Below are 15,769 nucleotides of genomic sequence, written 5' to 3' on the forward strand. Positions count from 1 at the left end.
TGTTTGGGGAGCTTTGCAACCTGGGAGGAGATAGCATTCTAGTTTGCTGTCTGTATTTTCAATTTAACTACTTGAAGGTCACCAAATAAATAAATCAATAAGAGAATTATTATTTCTCCAGCCTTGTGGACAGGGCTTTGAAACAGGATTTAGACCATCATGTTAGAACATAAAATTGGTTTATCTATCTGGTCAAAACTCAAACATGGATGGATTAACCCTCCAGGGGTTCCTGGGGCCCCACTGTAAGTATTCCCATACAGAAACTGACAAAAATGTTGATTATTAGTTAATCGTTTGAAAAAAATCACTTGTTCCAGCTTCTCAAAAGTGAATATTTGTATAACTGTAATATTAGTAAACTGAGCATCTTTGGACAAAACAAGGAAGTTAAAAATGTTAATGTTGTTTTTCAATAGGACTATTAATAGTTGATAACGTAGAGGTGCAAATTGGTGATTAATCAAATTATGCAGACTCAAATGATATAGTGAGCCTGGGACTTTGGGGGCCACTGGGCGGTTGGTAAACCCGTCTGGATCTCAATCTATCTTTCATGGTCTCAAACAGGCACTTTTTGACATGTGTTTGTCCTTTGCTCGCCATATTAAAGCCAGTAGACTTTCTATGGCTCAGGTAAGCATGAAGCACATGCAGTCACTTCAGCCGACTCATAGGAACTGTGAAATAGCAGGACATCTTTTGCAACCCCCTCATCTCTCTCTCTCTCTCTCTCTCATTTCTCTGTCTATCTCTCTCGACCTCCCCCGCATAGATTCCTGTCTGCGCGTTCACGTGTCCTGAAATGCGCGGCAGCAGCGGTGGCTGAGGACAGCAGCAGCGTCAGCCTCACGCAGTTTGGCGGCGCACAAGAATCGTTATTTTTAGCGCCTGGTTCGCGTCGCAGCGTCGGGGGTCGCAGCACGCTTTTTCTCCCTCTCTGTGCCACAGTTTGAGCAGGACTCGCTGAGAGTAGTGCTGGAGGTCTGAGTGCGCGTGAAGCTGCGGGGTAGTTAACGGTAGGAAGCCAGAAGGAGGATAACGGACTGACAGAGCGGGGAGGGGAGCAGAGCACCTCCACTCATCTGAAGGGAGCTTTAACACATATCACAGTATCATCACAGTCCCACTCTGGTCCTTGGTAAACGGCCTGCCCGGAGATGGCTAGCCCCGCCGCAGGTCGAGATGTCCCAAACGCTCCGACGCGGGACGAGTCGCTGGAGCCAAGCCATCCCGAACCAGCCTGTCAGGAAGCCCAGAAATGGATAGAGGTAAGTGAAGTGACCGACCACAGAGGCACCAGGGCCTGCCGTTACAGCATAGCGGGGGACGCAAATGGGTCATACTGCCACATTCTGTGACCGGGGATATAAATATACAGGCCAACAGCACCACCGGTGCATCATCACCTGTTGGGGGCGACGATGCAGTGTTGGGTTACCGCTGTGGGACAACGGCTCTGGTGCATGAACAACCGTGTGTGGTCAAAGTTTTCACTCATGCCTGACTTGATGAAATTCAACACCAAGACCAGCACAGTGCGGACTTTTAACACCGTTCAAGCGAGAAAATAAACGAGAAACACAAAGTACACCCCACAAAATATCCGTTTTTCCCCCCGATTGTTTAGTATCAATGAAGAGCCCATCTTCTACATGCTAGCAGGAGGAACGCCCCCTTTTTCGGGCGCGAGGGGATTCCGGTTGCCATGGTTATGAAACCGGGCCAACATTCACGCACGAGATGTTGTACTGTACAGCACTTGATAGGATGAGATTATCATCCGTGGTCTGCTGCATTGCCTCCACCATCATCTGGCTAAAACGCCTCCCTCTATAAGCCTGAGTGGTGAATCATGATTTGCCTATGGAGCAGCGTTTTGACCCATTTTTGTCTTTCATCATAGCTCAGTCTGCTTTATCCAAGCTACTTGCCAACTAGAATCTCAGATTGGGGAAATAAAGGTTTGGAAGTACATCAAAATGAATTTTGATGCCAAAGTTTTGGTTTCAGCTTCACACCTTAGCTCTGTTTTCACAGGGCTTCCATAATCTGTGTGGCTTGTCCTGCAGTCAACCAGTTTATTGCTGGCTGTGGTAGATAGAGGAGAATGGATTAGATAAGATTTAATTGACACATCAGCACCATTGATGCAATGGCATTTGGATAAAATTGCCTATCAAGCATCTAGCCTACCATCTGCTCTTAGCTTGGGCAAGAACTAGTGCTGGAATGTTTGAGTGTGATTTTCCCTCGGTATATCCTGGTTGCAGACCTCTAAATGTATCAAGTATTTGAGTTTTTCAGTAGGCTTGTTGTGCATGATATACCATTATCAAGTGCAATCATCATTATCCTCTCAAAATACTAAGCTGCAAGCTACGTAAAGCTGATGCTTTACTGCAGCAGAAAGTCTCTCCAGAGTCTGCAGGTAGTAGAAATCAAGAGTAATATCCACAGGCTAACAGGCGAACAAGCCTGTTTCACTTTTGCACATGAATGAATTTGGCAAGCCCCAAACTGTCCAAGCAGTCTGTCCAACATTGTTCGACATACGACTGCAGTCTGGCATGTTTTATGGCCAATAACTCACTATTGTGATTATTTTGAAGTTCACTGACTTGGTTCATCCTGATAAGACTGAAATCCAATGTGAGAGTAAACATTCAAAATTTGTTTAGCGAGGTTCCTAACTGGGGGATTAGGATCGCCACAAGGTTTACAAGATAAATCAAAGAGGTTGCATAATGATTAACAGGATAGGAAAGTAGTAGGAACATTTCTTGCAGATATGTATCATTTTACTGCTTCTAAATGTTCATTAAAATCACTTTTTGGTTCAACTTGTCACCACCACTAAACATAGGGAGCCATTGGGGAGGGTTGACAAGCAGAGATTTATTCAGTTTCAGGGGTCACAATTTAAAAAGGTGGGGATCCACCGATTTAATAAGAGCTGATAAAGTTACATTTTTAAAAGGGGAAGATTGCCCCTAACTTCTTCAAAGACTTTGCAAATGTTAAAACTTCAAAAACATTGAATCAAATTGGTTTCATCTAACATTAGTCCCTCTTCCAAAAACGTTTTTAGCTTTATTATTCAGTCTATCAATCAATCTATCTATCTAAATGAAATGACTTGTCTGGGGCTGCATCTTCTCATCATGATTACTTTTAAAATTTCAGAGGCCACAGAAGTGGATCATTCATCTCCCAATCATCCAGTTCAGACTTGCTAGTGTCCCACATACAGTGCAAGAAAATTAAAGTTATCAACTTTTATAAAATATCTAATTCTGTGGAGAGTTTTGACCTATTTATGTGGCTTTAGGGATGTTAATATGAACAGATAATTTTCCACCAAACTTGCACACTTATCCCTTCAATGAATGATGTTGAGGTTTTATACCACTTACCCTCTCAAGTCATCCTTGTGCCCAACTCAACTCACAACATAGGGTTCCAAGAGATGGAATATCTGCCTCCAGTTTGAGGAATTAGTTTATCAGCTAGGCTTTAATAATTTCACACACCATGAGCATGTGATTACAACACTCCTATAATAAAACATGGCACAAAACAACACTAAGAATCTAACCAAGAATTAATAGACATTTTTGATATTTATTCATCAAAATTTTGCACAATTCCTCTTCAGCATACCACGCTTAAGTCTCCAAATGTTGCTTGGCTAACTTGCCTTCATCATGAACTTGCCTTCATCTGCTTATTATTTTCTTGGTTAGTCAACCAATGACTGTCTTTAGAAAATATCAGAAAACAGTGAAAAATACCTGTTATAATTTCCCACAGCTCAAGGTGACAATGTCTTGTTTTGTCGGACTAACAGTCCAAAACCCAAAGATATTCAGTTTACCATCTTCAATGAAGAAAAGCATAAGTCTTGGCATTTAAGAATGTCTATACTACAGCTGACCCCACCATATCATTATTTAACTGAGGTTCACCTTTCTCATAAAGCATACTGTGTTTTTTGGGAACTACTGTAAAATTGCTTCAAAATTTTAGATTGTGAACAGTTTTTGATGCTTGATGCTATGGATGCATTTTGGTTGGCACTTAAAAAGGATCAATTGCAGCTATGTTACATCAGTAGTAAGCACACTAGTCTAGGTTAATGCTGGCCTGTAAGTCTTAATCTCTCCTGCAGAGTGTTTGCTCGGTGTTCCTTGTGCTTTGTAGTCTTCCTGGCTCCTAATACTCCAGATATTTTCAGACTGGTCAGGCTGACTCTATTTCTAGTGGTGTATTTATACGCTCTCACAGGTGGGGATGATTCAGGGTTAATCATGCCACCCTATGCTCCGTTTGTGTGTGAGTGTGTGTATGTGTGTAAGAGTATGCAAAGTGTATGCACACACACCCATGCCGATCAGCTATGCATGATACTGCTCATACACTCGTCAGACACGCCCCGGTTGGGTGACACTGGTCACTATGGGAACATAACATGGGCAGGCTCTCAGGTGTCACTGTTTCCAGGGGGCAGTAGAGCAGTAGGCTATATATCACCACATGACCCGAGCAGGAAATTAGCCTGGCACAGACAAGACTTTTCTGTCTGTTTATAGCCGAGACAAGGCTGGATTCGACTGTCTCTGATACGCACTGCCGAAGGTGCTTTAAACCTGTTGGATGCGACATTGAGCAACTTTAAAGTTGTACAGCCTCAGAGAGACACAAAGTTAACTTTAGGGGCAGCAGTTAACCTGCTGTCACAGACATGCAGTACATAGCAAGAGTCAGGGCTGGACACAGGGAATAAATGAAAGAATGTGTGTAACTGAGCATGTGTGTGTGTGTGTGCCAGATGTCACAGCTGTCCTGGGCAGATTAACTCCAGTGGTCTCAGACAGCCAGCTGTGTCTGCACGAGAGAGAGTGTGAGAGCCGGGATTCATGGACTTACCATGCATCAAACGCTGTTTAAGAATGTGAAATAATGTTGTTTATGTAAAGCCAGGATTGTCACGGTGAAACACAGACAAAACTAAAGATGCCATGTTGTATTTTCATAAAGCTTTAGAAACGGGACATAAGCTAACCAGCACAGTAATTCATAACAGTACATGCTGTATTATACATAATATATGATTGATTGTCTCTGATAAGCAACAATATACCATTAATATGAACAACACCACTTTTTAGAAGTTCAGAATTGATTGAAATGTACATGCAGTCAGACTTTTAGTATTATTAGTATACCTTATACTTCTTGCACTTATATTTGAATTACACATTTACAGTTTGAATCATAGTTAACTGTATCTTGTTTTCAGTTTAAATCAGAGTTAAGATTACTGCTTCTTTACTGTGCTAAGATACAGCATCTTCATGTGTATACTGAAGAACTGTGACTACATTTTTATGTACAGTGCAGAGTGAAATGTAAATGTATAAAAATGTCCTCTTAGAATACCATATTTTTCCATATTCCATATTTCCATATTTTAGTAAAGAAAAGTAAAAATACCAAAATATCATGCAGTGATTATGCTATGAAGGTGCCTCTGTTCCTCATGTCGAACTCATATCAACTGTCAGCAGCTGAGGGGTCTGGTGCTGTCTGATGTTGACTCAGGTTAACTACTCTGATCCAGATTAAACTCATCCTCAAATCTACAATGCATCTGGATTATGACTTTATCTCTGTCTTTCTCTCTTCCTCACTCTGTTTTTTTTCTCTTTGTTGTCTTCTCTTCATCTTTGTGTACCACATAGCATTAGTGCACAGAGTGCCTGAAGCACATTATAACATTATAACAAGGCTAATGCTTAGGCAACACCACAAATCAACACACCGACTCTCTCAGTGGCCACTCCATCACAGTGGGTCTCAAATACTCCTCATCTTCTTCTCTTACTGCAGGATAATGCGTTTAACTTCAGCACTGGTTTTACTGGAAGCTCACGGACAGTTTAGCATGGTTCAAGCTAGCCCCAGTTTGTGCTTCTTATGTATTACTCTGCAACTGATGATTGTTTTTATGATCAATAAATCTCAAGATTGTTTTCCCAATAAAAAAGTTTGTGTTTAGTTGTTAAACTATCAAATGTTCTTAAAGTATTACCAAAATCCTCATAGACTTGGATGAAAAAAAAAAACCATGGAATTTCAAGCTAATTTCCAGAAATTGGTCAAAAATATTTTTTATTTTGTAGGACAAAATATTTTTGAATTCAGGTAGTCCAAGGAGTGTCTGGGGATTAAATAAAAACAGCATAAAATGTTGACCCTCTGTGCTTTTCAAACACTGACAAGCATTTCAGATGCTCAGCTCTGTGACTCCAAAATAATGGTAATCCACGAGAGGCACAAAGTGGGGCTAGGTTCAAACCAGGAGACTGCCTGACTGTCCCATCCTAAAAATAAACAACAATTTGAGTAAACTGCAGCAACATGGCCCCAAACAGACTCCTCATCTCTTAGTGTGGGACTGCAAAATCCTGGCTTTTGTCATTTAAGTGCATTACAGCACATGATGTGCTAACCAGAAATAACACCACTGTGTTAACGATGTACTATATCATTGTCTCTTCCTCCGCTCGCTCTGATTTTCAAGCCTCTCATTCTTTCCATCTTTTTGCAGTTATTAAAATAAAAGCAAAGGTTACTTTGGCCTACTTCTGCTTCTCCTCTGCCCCCGCACACACTCCCACCTCAGGGTTTAAATGGTAGCTGCTGCTGCCATTCACCCAGACTGAGCAGAGCAATCCACCATGAGGGCTGAGAGGGAGCGACAGAGGGTCGAATTACCGTTGCTGGCGCTGAAATACCCCCAAGGCCTTTGGCTTGGTTTTTGTAGCAGACATGAATGCTCACTTAACACACATGTACACATTCTGTCTCTCTTTTTTAACAAACACACAAATGTCACGACAATCCCTTTCTGTCTGTTCATTTTATCCAAAATGTGCACGCTCACACAAGTCACTATGTCTAATTGCTATATTTCAGTTTTGAGCATTTTACGCATAGCCAATCATCAACCACCTCCACCCCTCACCCACTGTCTGTGTCCTGCCTCCCCCTTACACACTACCTACACAAAATACAAACAAGTAGTCCTGCTCTGCCTCAATACAGTACTCTGCCTGGTGAGTAAATTATGCATGACCATGGTGTAAATGTTTCAAAGGCCTGGAGTCGAACCTTAATAAACATGACATGTGCCAGCGTGTGTGTGTGTGTGTGTGTGTGTGTGTGAGATAGCAGAACGATGAAAGACAAGAACAAGAAGGGGATGCCAATGGGAAACATCTGGTCATCACTTATATAACAAAAAACAATAGACTATTTTCATAGCTTCAGATGCACTATGTGTGTGTGTCTGTGTTTGTATTTTCCCCTCATACATATGGTACATGTCCAACAGAACTGTACGTAAAGAATTAGAAATAAATCATGAATATCACTAGTAAGAGCAGACAGAAACCAGAAGAAAGTTGATTAAATTCCTCAGATTATTAACTGTCTGTGAGCAGTTGACCACAAAAACTGACCCATTGGCTGAGATTAAGTCTGTTTGTTTGTAGACGCATGTATAAGAGCGTATGTACGAGCAGTAGAGACAGAGAGAGTGTGTGCCTGCAGTTAGCAGTTTGGGTGCTAAATGTAATCTGTGCTAATCTGGATTAGAGGTCTAAACAGCTTCAGTCAAACCTCTCTGCTTTTCCATTCATCTTTGGCTGCTGGTTACACAACAGCTCCAGAGAGCAGTGTGTGTGTGGGTTGGTTTGGTGGTAATATGTCACTGTTAGCTTCCTGATTCTCTCCTCCTCTTCTCCTGCCTGTACAAGACAGATGCTAAATTAGAGTCCAAGTTGAAGGAGGTTATGATTGCAGCTTTTTCAAGATGCAACTGCATGCCTCTAAATCAGGGACGTGTATGTGGGTGCATTTTGGGAAAATGGAATGAGGACACAGAGCGGTGTGTCATTGGCCTGGCATCACTCTAATTTGGTTTCTACTGAAGCAAAATGTTGGGGGAAGGGTGAACCATGCAGCAGCAGGTTCCTCTGTTAGGGACACAGTGAGGCACAATCCCAGGATTTAATTATAAAATACTTGTCTACAAATGACTGTCATCATATTAGGGCTATAACTAATGTTTACAACTAATGATGAAACACTAGTGACAAAAAAGGCCACAAGATGTGACAAATGACATCTGAATTTCCAGAAGCCCAAAGTGACATCTTCAGAGTGCTTGTTTTTCTTTCTAACTCTGCAAAAAAGTAAAAGTAAACAATAGAGAAAAGCTGCAAATCTTCTCAGTTGAGAAACTGGGACCAGAAAATGTTTGTCATTGTTGTTTGATAAATGACTTAATTCATTGTTAATATTAATATTTTTTTCTAATCTTTGATGCAAGTGACATATTTGTGATGGAGAGTTAGTTAGTTAGTTGTTTAAGATTTATCAATGCAGGAAATTTCAGATGAAGAAATCAGGATCTATTTTGCAAGTGAGACGTGAAAACGTGCATTATTTCTGGGTAGACATTTGTGTATGTATATATATATGATGACATAATGGGATTTAAAATGTCTTTTCTACATTCCATGTCTGTCTTTGTCTTTTATGCTGTCATATCCTCAACATTGTTTTTTCATCCCCTCTGTCATATATTTCATTACTTTTTTAATGAAAATTTGAACCCATGAATAACTAATAAAAGAAGTAGAGATGCACCAATCTACATTTTTCTCTCCTGTCTCCAATATCTGCTACTGATACTTACGTGAGTACAGTTGAGTACAGACCAGATACCACTGTTCCCTTTTCCCCAAATTTAAAATCGGTGTACCTCACCATGTGGAAATAATTTTTATCTAAGGTTATATGAGGGAAAAGATTGCTGTGAGTTGGTAGCCCACTTTGATTGATTGAATGCAGTTGTTTTTTTCCATCACGTTGTCAGAGAAACAATACTGATACCTGATCTGCTGAATAAAGCAACAATCAGGTGTATTGGATTGGTGCAATCTTAGAGAGAAAGATGAAAAAGACTAATGTTTGGGCTCATTAGTCTTTCAAAGAAGAATGATCAGTTTGCTAGAAGAATTTAGTTGCATTTGCAATTAGTAAGTCGACAGAAAACAAATTACCAGCAAATATGATTATCATTTAGTCGTCATTTATCAAAAAAAGTAATGTGAGGAAATGTGAAGATTTTCTGCTTTTCCGTTTTATATAATTCTCACCTGAGTATCTTTGTGTTCTGCACTGATGATTGGATAAAATGAGCAATTTGAAGACAACACCTTGGACATTTCTCAATGATTACTGTTATTTCATAGACTTAACGAAGAATCAACAAACAAATAATAACCATTAGTCAATCAATATTCAAAATTTCTGTTGGCTTCAGCCCAGGTTCTAGTCCACCTCCTTTACATCTGTCTCTTCCTGTCCCCCTTCTCAAGGCTGTAACTGGGAAGAGCTTTGGAGACAAGGACTTCCGCAGTGCACTGGAGAATGGCATCCTGTTATGCGAGTAAGCCCATGACATCACTCCACTTCAGTTTTTGATGTCTGTAGTAGCAACAACATACAGAAACTCCCCCAAGACCCAATAAATCTCTGCTTCTCCCTTCCTCCACACAGGCTGCTGAGTGCAATCAAACCAGGGTTGGTCAAGAAGATCAACAGACTGCCCACCCCCATTGCTGGGCTGGTAAGAAGACACTCTCTAGTGTGATATTGAGCCCTGTGAACCACCCTGTTCGTCAAAGTGATAAACTCTGACTGCCTGTCATCCCCTGCTGTTTCCTCTAGGACAACCTGTCAGTCTTCCTGCGGGGCTGTGAGGAGTTGGGCCTGAGGGGCTCCCAGCTGTTTGACCCCGGGGACTTGCAGGACACTTCTATACGAGCAAACCTCAAGTAAATAGGCTTGTTGGTGGCTTTCATTATCTGTACATGTCCAATTGAGTGTAGTATCACACAACAGTAACACACTTTTCTCTCATCAGGGACTCCGACTGCAACCGCAAACTAAAAAATGTGAGTTATTGCTCTTTTTTATTTTTCTCCTGCATTAACTTCAATGCCAGTGTGTTTAGCATTTATAAAATACACCAACCAACCTTATCTATTCTTCCCAGGTGCTGAACACAGTGTTCTGGCTGGGGAAGGCTGCCAGCGGATGCGCCTCCTACACTGGCCCTAATCTCAACCTCAAGGAGTTTGAAGGGCTTCTTGCTCAAATGAAGATGGTGAGTGAACACAGTGATGAGGACAGAGAAGGGGGCAGGGAGACAGATAGACTGATAAGAGCATAGAGGAGGCGCAGGGGATGGATGTGTTAGTTTCCTGTCTTTGTTGGGGTGCAGGAGACAGGAGAAAACACATCTTTGTTTTTGTTAGACCACAGCTACTCCTATTTCAGGGAGAGTCAGATAGAGAGGAGACAGGATAAAGTTAAGCAAGAAGCCTGGCTCTGTAAATTTTATCTTTTGGATCAATTAGGGTCCATTTAAATTAGTTAATCTTTGCAGTTTAGAGTTCTCTTATCTTCTTTTTTTCAGTTTTCTTTAATTTGTCAGTCAGTTTCCCCTCCTTCGTCTCTTTTGTATCTTCTCTCCAATGAATTTCTTCTCTCACTTGTGTCCTCTGAAGTTATTTTCTTTTTGCATCTTTACTACTTTATGCAGTTGTTCAGATATGTTACTGTTGTCTGATGTGGTGCATTGTGTGCAGGACATTACATCTACATGCTGGCATCAGTGACTCTGTTACTGTGTAGACACACTGTTACGAACCAGATAACTCAAGAATGATGTATAGTTAAAAACTTACACCACAGGTAGTCCATATGGAGTAGACAAGCTGATTACATCTAAATTTTAATGAGGGAAGACTGATTTCCCAGACTTTAAGATAGCAAGTTCATTATACCAGGTATGTGGCATGCAAAGACAAACATGTGGGTATGAAAAATATTTGCTTTTCAACATGATAACAATAAATAATACAAACTTCATACTTGCACTAAAGGTGCACTGATCTGATGAATTGATGAGATTCATAAATTTGCATAATAAGGAGGTAAATTTGTGTTAGAATTCTTGACAACAAACTGTTAACACTGTGAGCATCTGTGTTGTTTAGTCATGGAAATTATGTTTGGACATAAAAGAAGTGCCTCTTGTCCATGTGTGTGTTCGTAGGAGAGTGATGAAGGAGGTGACAGTCCACAGAAACGCAGTGTTAGAGACAGCGGCTATGACTGCTGGGACTCTGAGAGGAGTGAGTCTCTTTCCCCACCACGACACACTCGTGACAACTCCCTTGACAGGTGAGAGACATCTGTCAACACACACACACGCACATAACCCAAATATGTGGACACGTGAGAAGTTCGATGCACGTGTTGACATAAAACTTACATTTGCTTTCAAATAAATGTACCATGTGTCGATTTAGTTGCAACTATATGAAACTGTAATATGTTTTTCTGGTCTGTTTTCTTTTGTTTTGGACAGTCTGGACTCTTTTGGCTCCCGCTCACAGCACAGTCCGTCTCCAGATGTGGTGAATCGTGGCAACAGTGACGGTTGGTTCTGTTAAACATCTCTCAAGTAGAAAAAGTTAAAGTTTTGGACTTTGGAGAAAGCCAGGCGAGCCTTCTGCCAGTCTTTATTCTAAGCTAAGCTAACTGCATCCTTTCCGTATCATCTTCTCATACAACTCTAAAAAAGACAGCAAAGAAGAGCAGTTCCCAAAATGTCTAACTAGTCTCTCTAAAGCAGCAATACAGAGTCACTCATCCATAAATAGTCTGACTGCGGTTCTTTAACATGTTGGAGTTTTAACCTTGGTATGTTATTGCCAGTCAGACCGGCTGTGGACAACAGCTGAATATCTCAGCCCGTGTGTGTGTGTGTGTGTGTGTGTGTGTGTGTGTGTGTGTCCCAGATGCAGCAGCTGTTGGTCTAAGTGGCAATCACTAGAGATTTGGACCTGGGAAAAACTGAGGTCAACATCCTGCCTGTCATATGTCAGTCTGTGCATATGTGTCTGTGTGTGTGTGTGTGTGTGTGTGTGTGTGTGTATGTGTGTGTGTGTGTGTGTGTGCGCGCTGGAGGTATCACAGGCATCCTGTTTGTGTCTTTTATGTTGACAGTATATGTGTGCAGCAGGGTGACAAAAAAAAACACTCTTCCAGAGCCGGGAATAGACTCCCTACTGTTTTCCCTACATTTCCCAGAGGTCACAGAGATGGTGTGCTGCTTTACCAAGTAATATTTATTACCCAACAAGAAAGATGGGCAGAGGATATAGTTTTTTACTATTCTGTCTGTATGTCTTTTTGGAGTATACTGCATGAAAAGGTTGTCAAAGGGTTAACAAGAGAAGAAGTGATCAATGTGTTTTTCTGATCAGTCATATAATGGTGCATTTGATTTTAGTAGTGACGATTCTGGTTGGTAATGGAATAGAAGAAATTATTAACTTTTGGTGAACAAGAAACATGGAGCCATATGCCTTGATAACTGTATCATGTTTGGAAAGGTTATTATGCAAGGACCAATTAATTGTAGTTTCTCAAAGTCCTGACATACTTCAAAATACCTCAAACACTCTTTTCTCTTTTACGCGTCATCTCCCTTTGTTGCCCAGGGCGAGGCAGTGACTCGGAGGCTGATGCCCCCAGCAGGAAGCCAGATGTGCGGAAGGATGACATGTTGGCCAGGCGGACCGCCAGCAGTGAATCAAGAAGCTCCATCCCCTTCAACCAGTTTCTTCCTAACCGGACCAACGCCAGCTCCTACATCCCCACTCCACGGCGAAAACCGCATGCAGAGGAGGGAGAGCAGCGGAGGTAACAGCCAACACATGAATACAATAAATAATTCTGATGTAAATGAAATGTAAGATATTAAGAGCTACAAAAGAAAATGCAAAAACCTGAGCTGAAAGAACGAAAACACACACAAATGTACAGACATACAAACTTCCATCATCCCTAATCTTTCCCTGCCATTACACACTATTCCCTAGTTGCCCTCCAGAGCAGGGCAAAAGAACTGGACTGCACAACAAAACTCCCAAGACTGTCACTTGGGCCTTTGAGAACAATGGGGAAAAACTAAAACAAGAAGAAGAGAAGGTGACCCAGGAAGTGTTGGAGCAGAGGAGGCTGCAGAAGTTGGAGAAGGCAGGAATTAAAGTTCTACCTGCTGCTGTTCGCTACAGCAGGTCAGAGAGGACGGGCATGAGATCTGCTGCTGTCATTGTTGCTTCAACAATTTTGGTCGTGTTCACTAATGAAAAGTTGTGATGGTAATCTTGTCTGTGGTTTGCTGTGACACCGGTGCTGTGTCTATCTGCAGTTTGGCTACTTTATGATTAAGTTTTATGTGATAGCATACTGGTTTGTGGAGTGACTAATAACTAAGTGCTTGCTCGTTGTTGGTGTTATGGGAGAGAGAAGCATGTGAGAGGTTGATCCAACCATGTCAGTTGGTTATAGTGGAATAGAGGTTTCAGTGGACGGGGACTGCTACCTGATTGAGTGACTGCTTTTGGGTTTATGTGTCAAAAATTCTCTGGAGCACGTTGTGATATATTCGATTGCAAACTTTGATTAATCAAAAGGACCTGCTAACAATATTTGTGGGCAAACGCTGAGTTTGAATTTTTGCACGTCACTACCTTTGCTCACAAAGTGACAGGATGGATTTTCAATCATCTCTGAAATGACCATGCTACATCATCCCGTCTCCAACTCCAGCCCTCCCACAATGGAGGAACAGGAAGTAAGGTCACCGTCTCCAAACATCATCCTTCGTTGTGAAAACGACTTTTTGAGCTCTCAGAAATCTGCCTGGGATTCCTCCTCTGACGGGGAGGAGGAAGCAGAGGTGCGGAAAGTCCCAGATGTTCGTAGAGATGACCTAGCGTCCAGACGAGCTCATCGCGGCCCTGCTGCTCCCAATGTGCACCAGTTCCTCCCTCCACCCGTATGTAGCAACAAGGACCGAGAGCGGTGGGAGGGCATTAGACGGGCCTCACAGCAAACACTGCAGAAGACGGAGATCAGGTTAGCTGTGTATGATTGTGTGTGTGAATTTGCCTTTTTTCTTCCATTGCCTCTAACTCACCTCTAAATATTCTTAACCATTTTTCTTGCTCTTTCTTTCTTTGGGTGTTGCGGTCACTTGTGGTTTGATGTGTGTGCTCCACTGTGATGTGTAACATGTGCCGTGTGATACCACTGTACTGGCCTTGTGATTGGACAGTGAGAAGGAAACATTCCCTGACATCATTACACGCAGAGACAACCCGTTCCTAAACTCTGCCCCTCGCCACAAGGAAGAGGAGGAGGAGGATGAGGAGGAAGCGGGAGAAGAGGGAAGGGTAAAGGCGATGCCAAACAAGCAGAAGGATGACCTGGCTCGTAGGCGGGCACAGAGTAGGCCCCTCCCTCACAGGGATGGACCAATGAGCTTTGTTTCTGCCTCCATGAGCCAGGCAGATATGAAGAAGTGGGAGAGACTCAAGATGACTGATTCCAGGTGCCCAACACACACTCTCTGTTTCAGCACACATGCAGTACAAAGCACTTATATGCTATATGTCCAGTGTGTGGTTTGTTAATGACTGTGTGTAGCAAAGCTGATGAGAGAATGTGCAGTTCGTGTGCATTTGCTTCTAGTTTTTGCTCCAGTCTTGAGCAGGTCATTGTAGGCAGAAGAGTGCCATAAATCTGCATACAGGTAACCAAGCAAACTTACATATGAAACAAACAGCAGCTTGAATATGAGTGGGGGTTTAATATTTCGGCTGAAATACAGTTGAATCCTCACCAAAGTGCACAAAATACACATTGTTTGAAAGCTCAAAGCCTAGTGAATGTATCTCTGTCAGCCATTTTAAAATCCCAATGTCTTTGTAGCAACATTATCTGTTGTTTGCAGGGGTTCAAGAAAAAACAAGACAAAAAGGAGGTGCAAGCCAGAACAGCAAAAATTTTAAAAAAGCTCTGCTGTAATCGCAGCTTAAGTCTAATTCTGACATTTTCACAGTAAACTACAAAGAGCTTCCATTCAGGAGAGGATCATGACTGTAATCAAAAGGGTTCAAGAATACTGAACATGTTGTTTTGGGTATGTCAGGTGGTAATTTGTAAGGGGGCAGGTGAATATTCAAATACAGTCATTTGAATAATTTGAATTTTCCCCGGTCACAAATAAATGTAGCTGACAGGCTAAATATAGCTGAAATAATCTATGTAAAAACATAAGTTTCTGGGCCCAGTCAGGACATACTCGTAAAACAGCAAATTTTTGGATTAAAGGTATAATTAATAATTAGTTTAAGTTTTAATTTTTGGGCTTTAGAGGTGGCGGCAGGTTTTATTACCTCTGGACAGAGTCAAGATAACTTTTCCCCCTATTTCCAATCTTTATGCTAAGCTAAGGTAACCAGCTGCTGCTGTCGCTTCATATTTTCTGCAGGTATAAATCTTCTCACTATCAGCAAGAGAGCAAAATGTCAAACTATTACTTTAAGTAAGTCATCAAGCAAAAAATGCCCAATATTATTTTGTTACAGCTTCAAATGTGAGACTTTGCCACTTTTCTCTGTCATATGATATCATTATAAATTGAATATCTTTGGATTTTTGACACTTGGTCAGACAAAACATTCAATCTGAAGATGTCGCCTTGGGCTCTGGGAAATCACAATGGGCATTTTTCCTTTGTTCACTGACATTTTATACAAGACTTGATTAG

The 15,769-nt window shown here is 41.6% G+C and overlaps 1 protein-coding gene across 1 annotated transcript in view; it reads left to right on the top strand.

Annotated features, from left to right (window-relative positions):
* The first annotated feature begins 1,160 nt into the window (after nt 1–1,160).
* LOC111216556 (LIM and calponin homology domains-containing protein 1-like) overlaps nt 1,161–15,769 on the top strand; it is a 29,398-nt gene continuing 14,789 nt past the window's right edge. Inside the window, exons 1-9 of the mRNA XM_022738083.1 lie at nt 1,161–1,271; nt 9,453–9,523; nt 9,634–9,703; nt 9,805–9,911; nt 10,001–10,031; nt 10,133–10,243; nt 11,198–11,325; nt 11,513–11,583; nt 12,651–12,852. Of these exons, the coding sequence (XP_022593804.1) occupies nt 1,161–1,271; nt 9,453–9,523; nt 9,634–9,703; nt 9,805–9,911; nt 10,001–10,031; nt 10,133–10,243; nt 11,198–11,325; nt 11,513–11,583; nt 12,651–12,852 (902 nt within the window). The remainder of the gene's footprint in view (nt 1,272–9,452; nt 9,524–9,633; nt 9,704–9,804; nt 9,912–10,000; nt 10,032–10,132; nt 10,244–11,197; nt 11,326–11,512; nt 11,584–12,650; nt 12,853–15,769) is intronic.

This window comes from Seriola dumerili, unplaced genomic scaffold (genome assembly GCF_002260705.1).
Source record: "Seriola dumerili isolate Sdu_G_001 unplaced genomic scaffold, Sdu_1.0 BDQW01000035.1, whole genome shotgun sequence".
In the NCBI taxonomy this organism is placed as follows: Eukaryota; Metazoa; Chordata; class Actinopteri; order Carangiformes; family Carangidae; genus Seriola; species Seriola dumerili.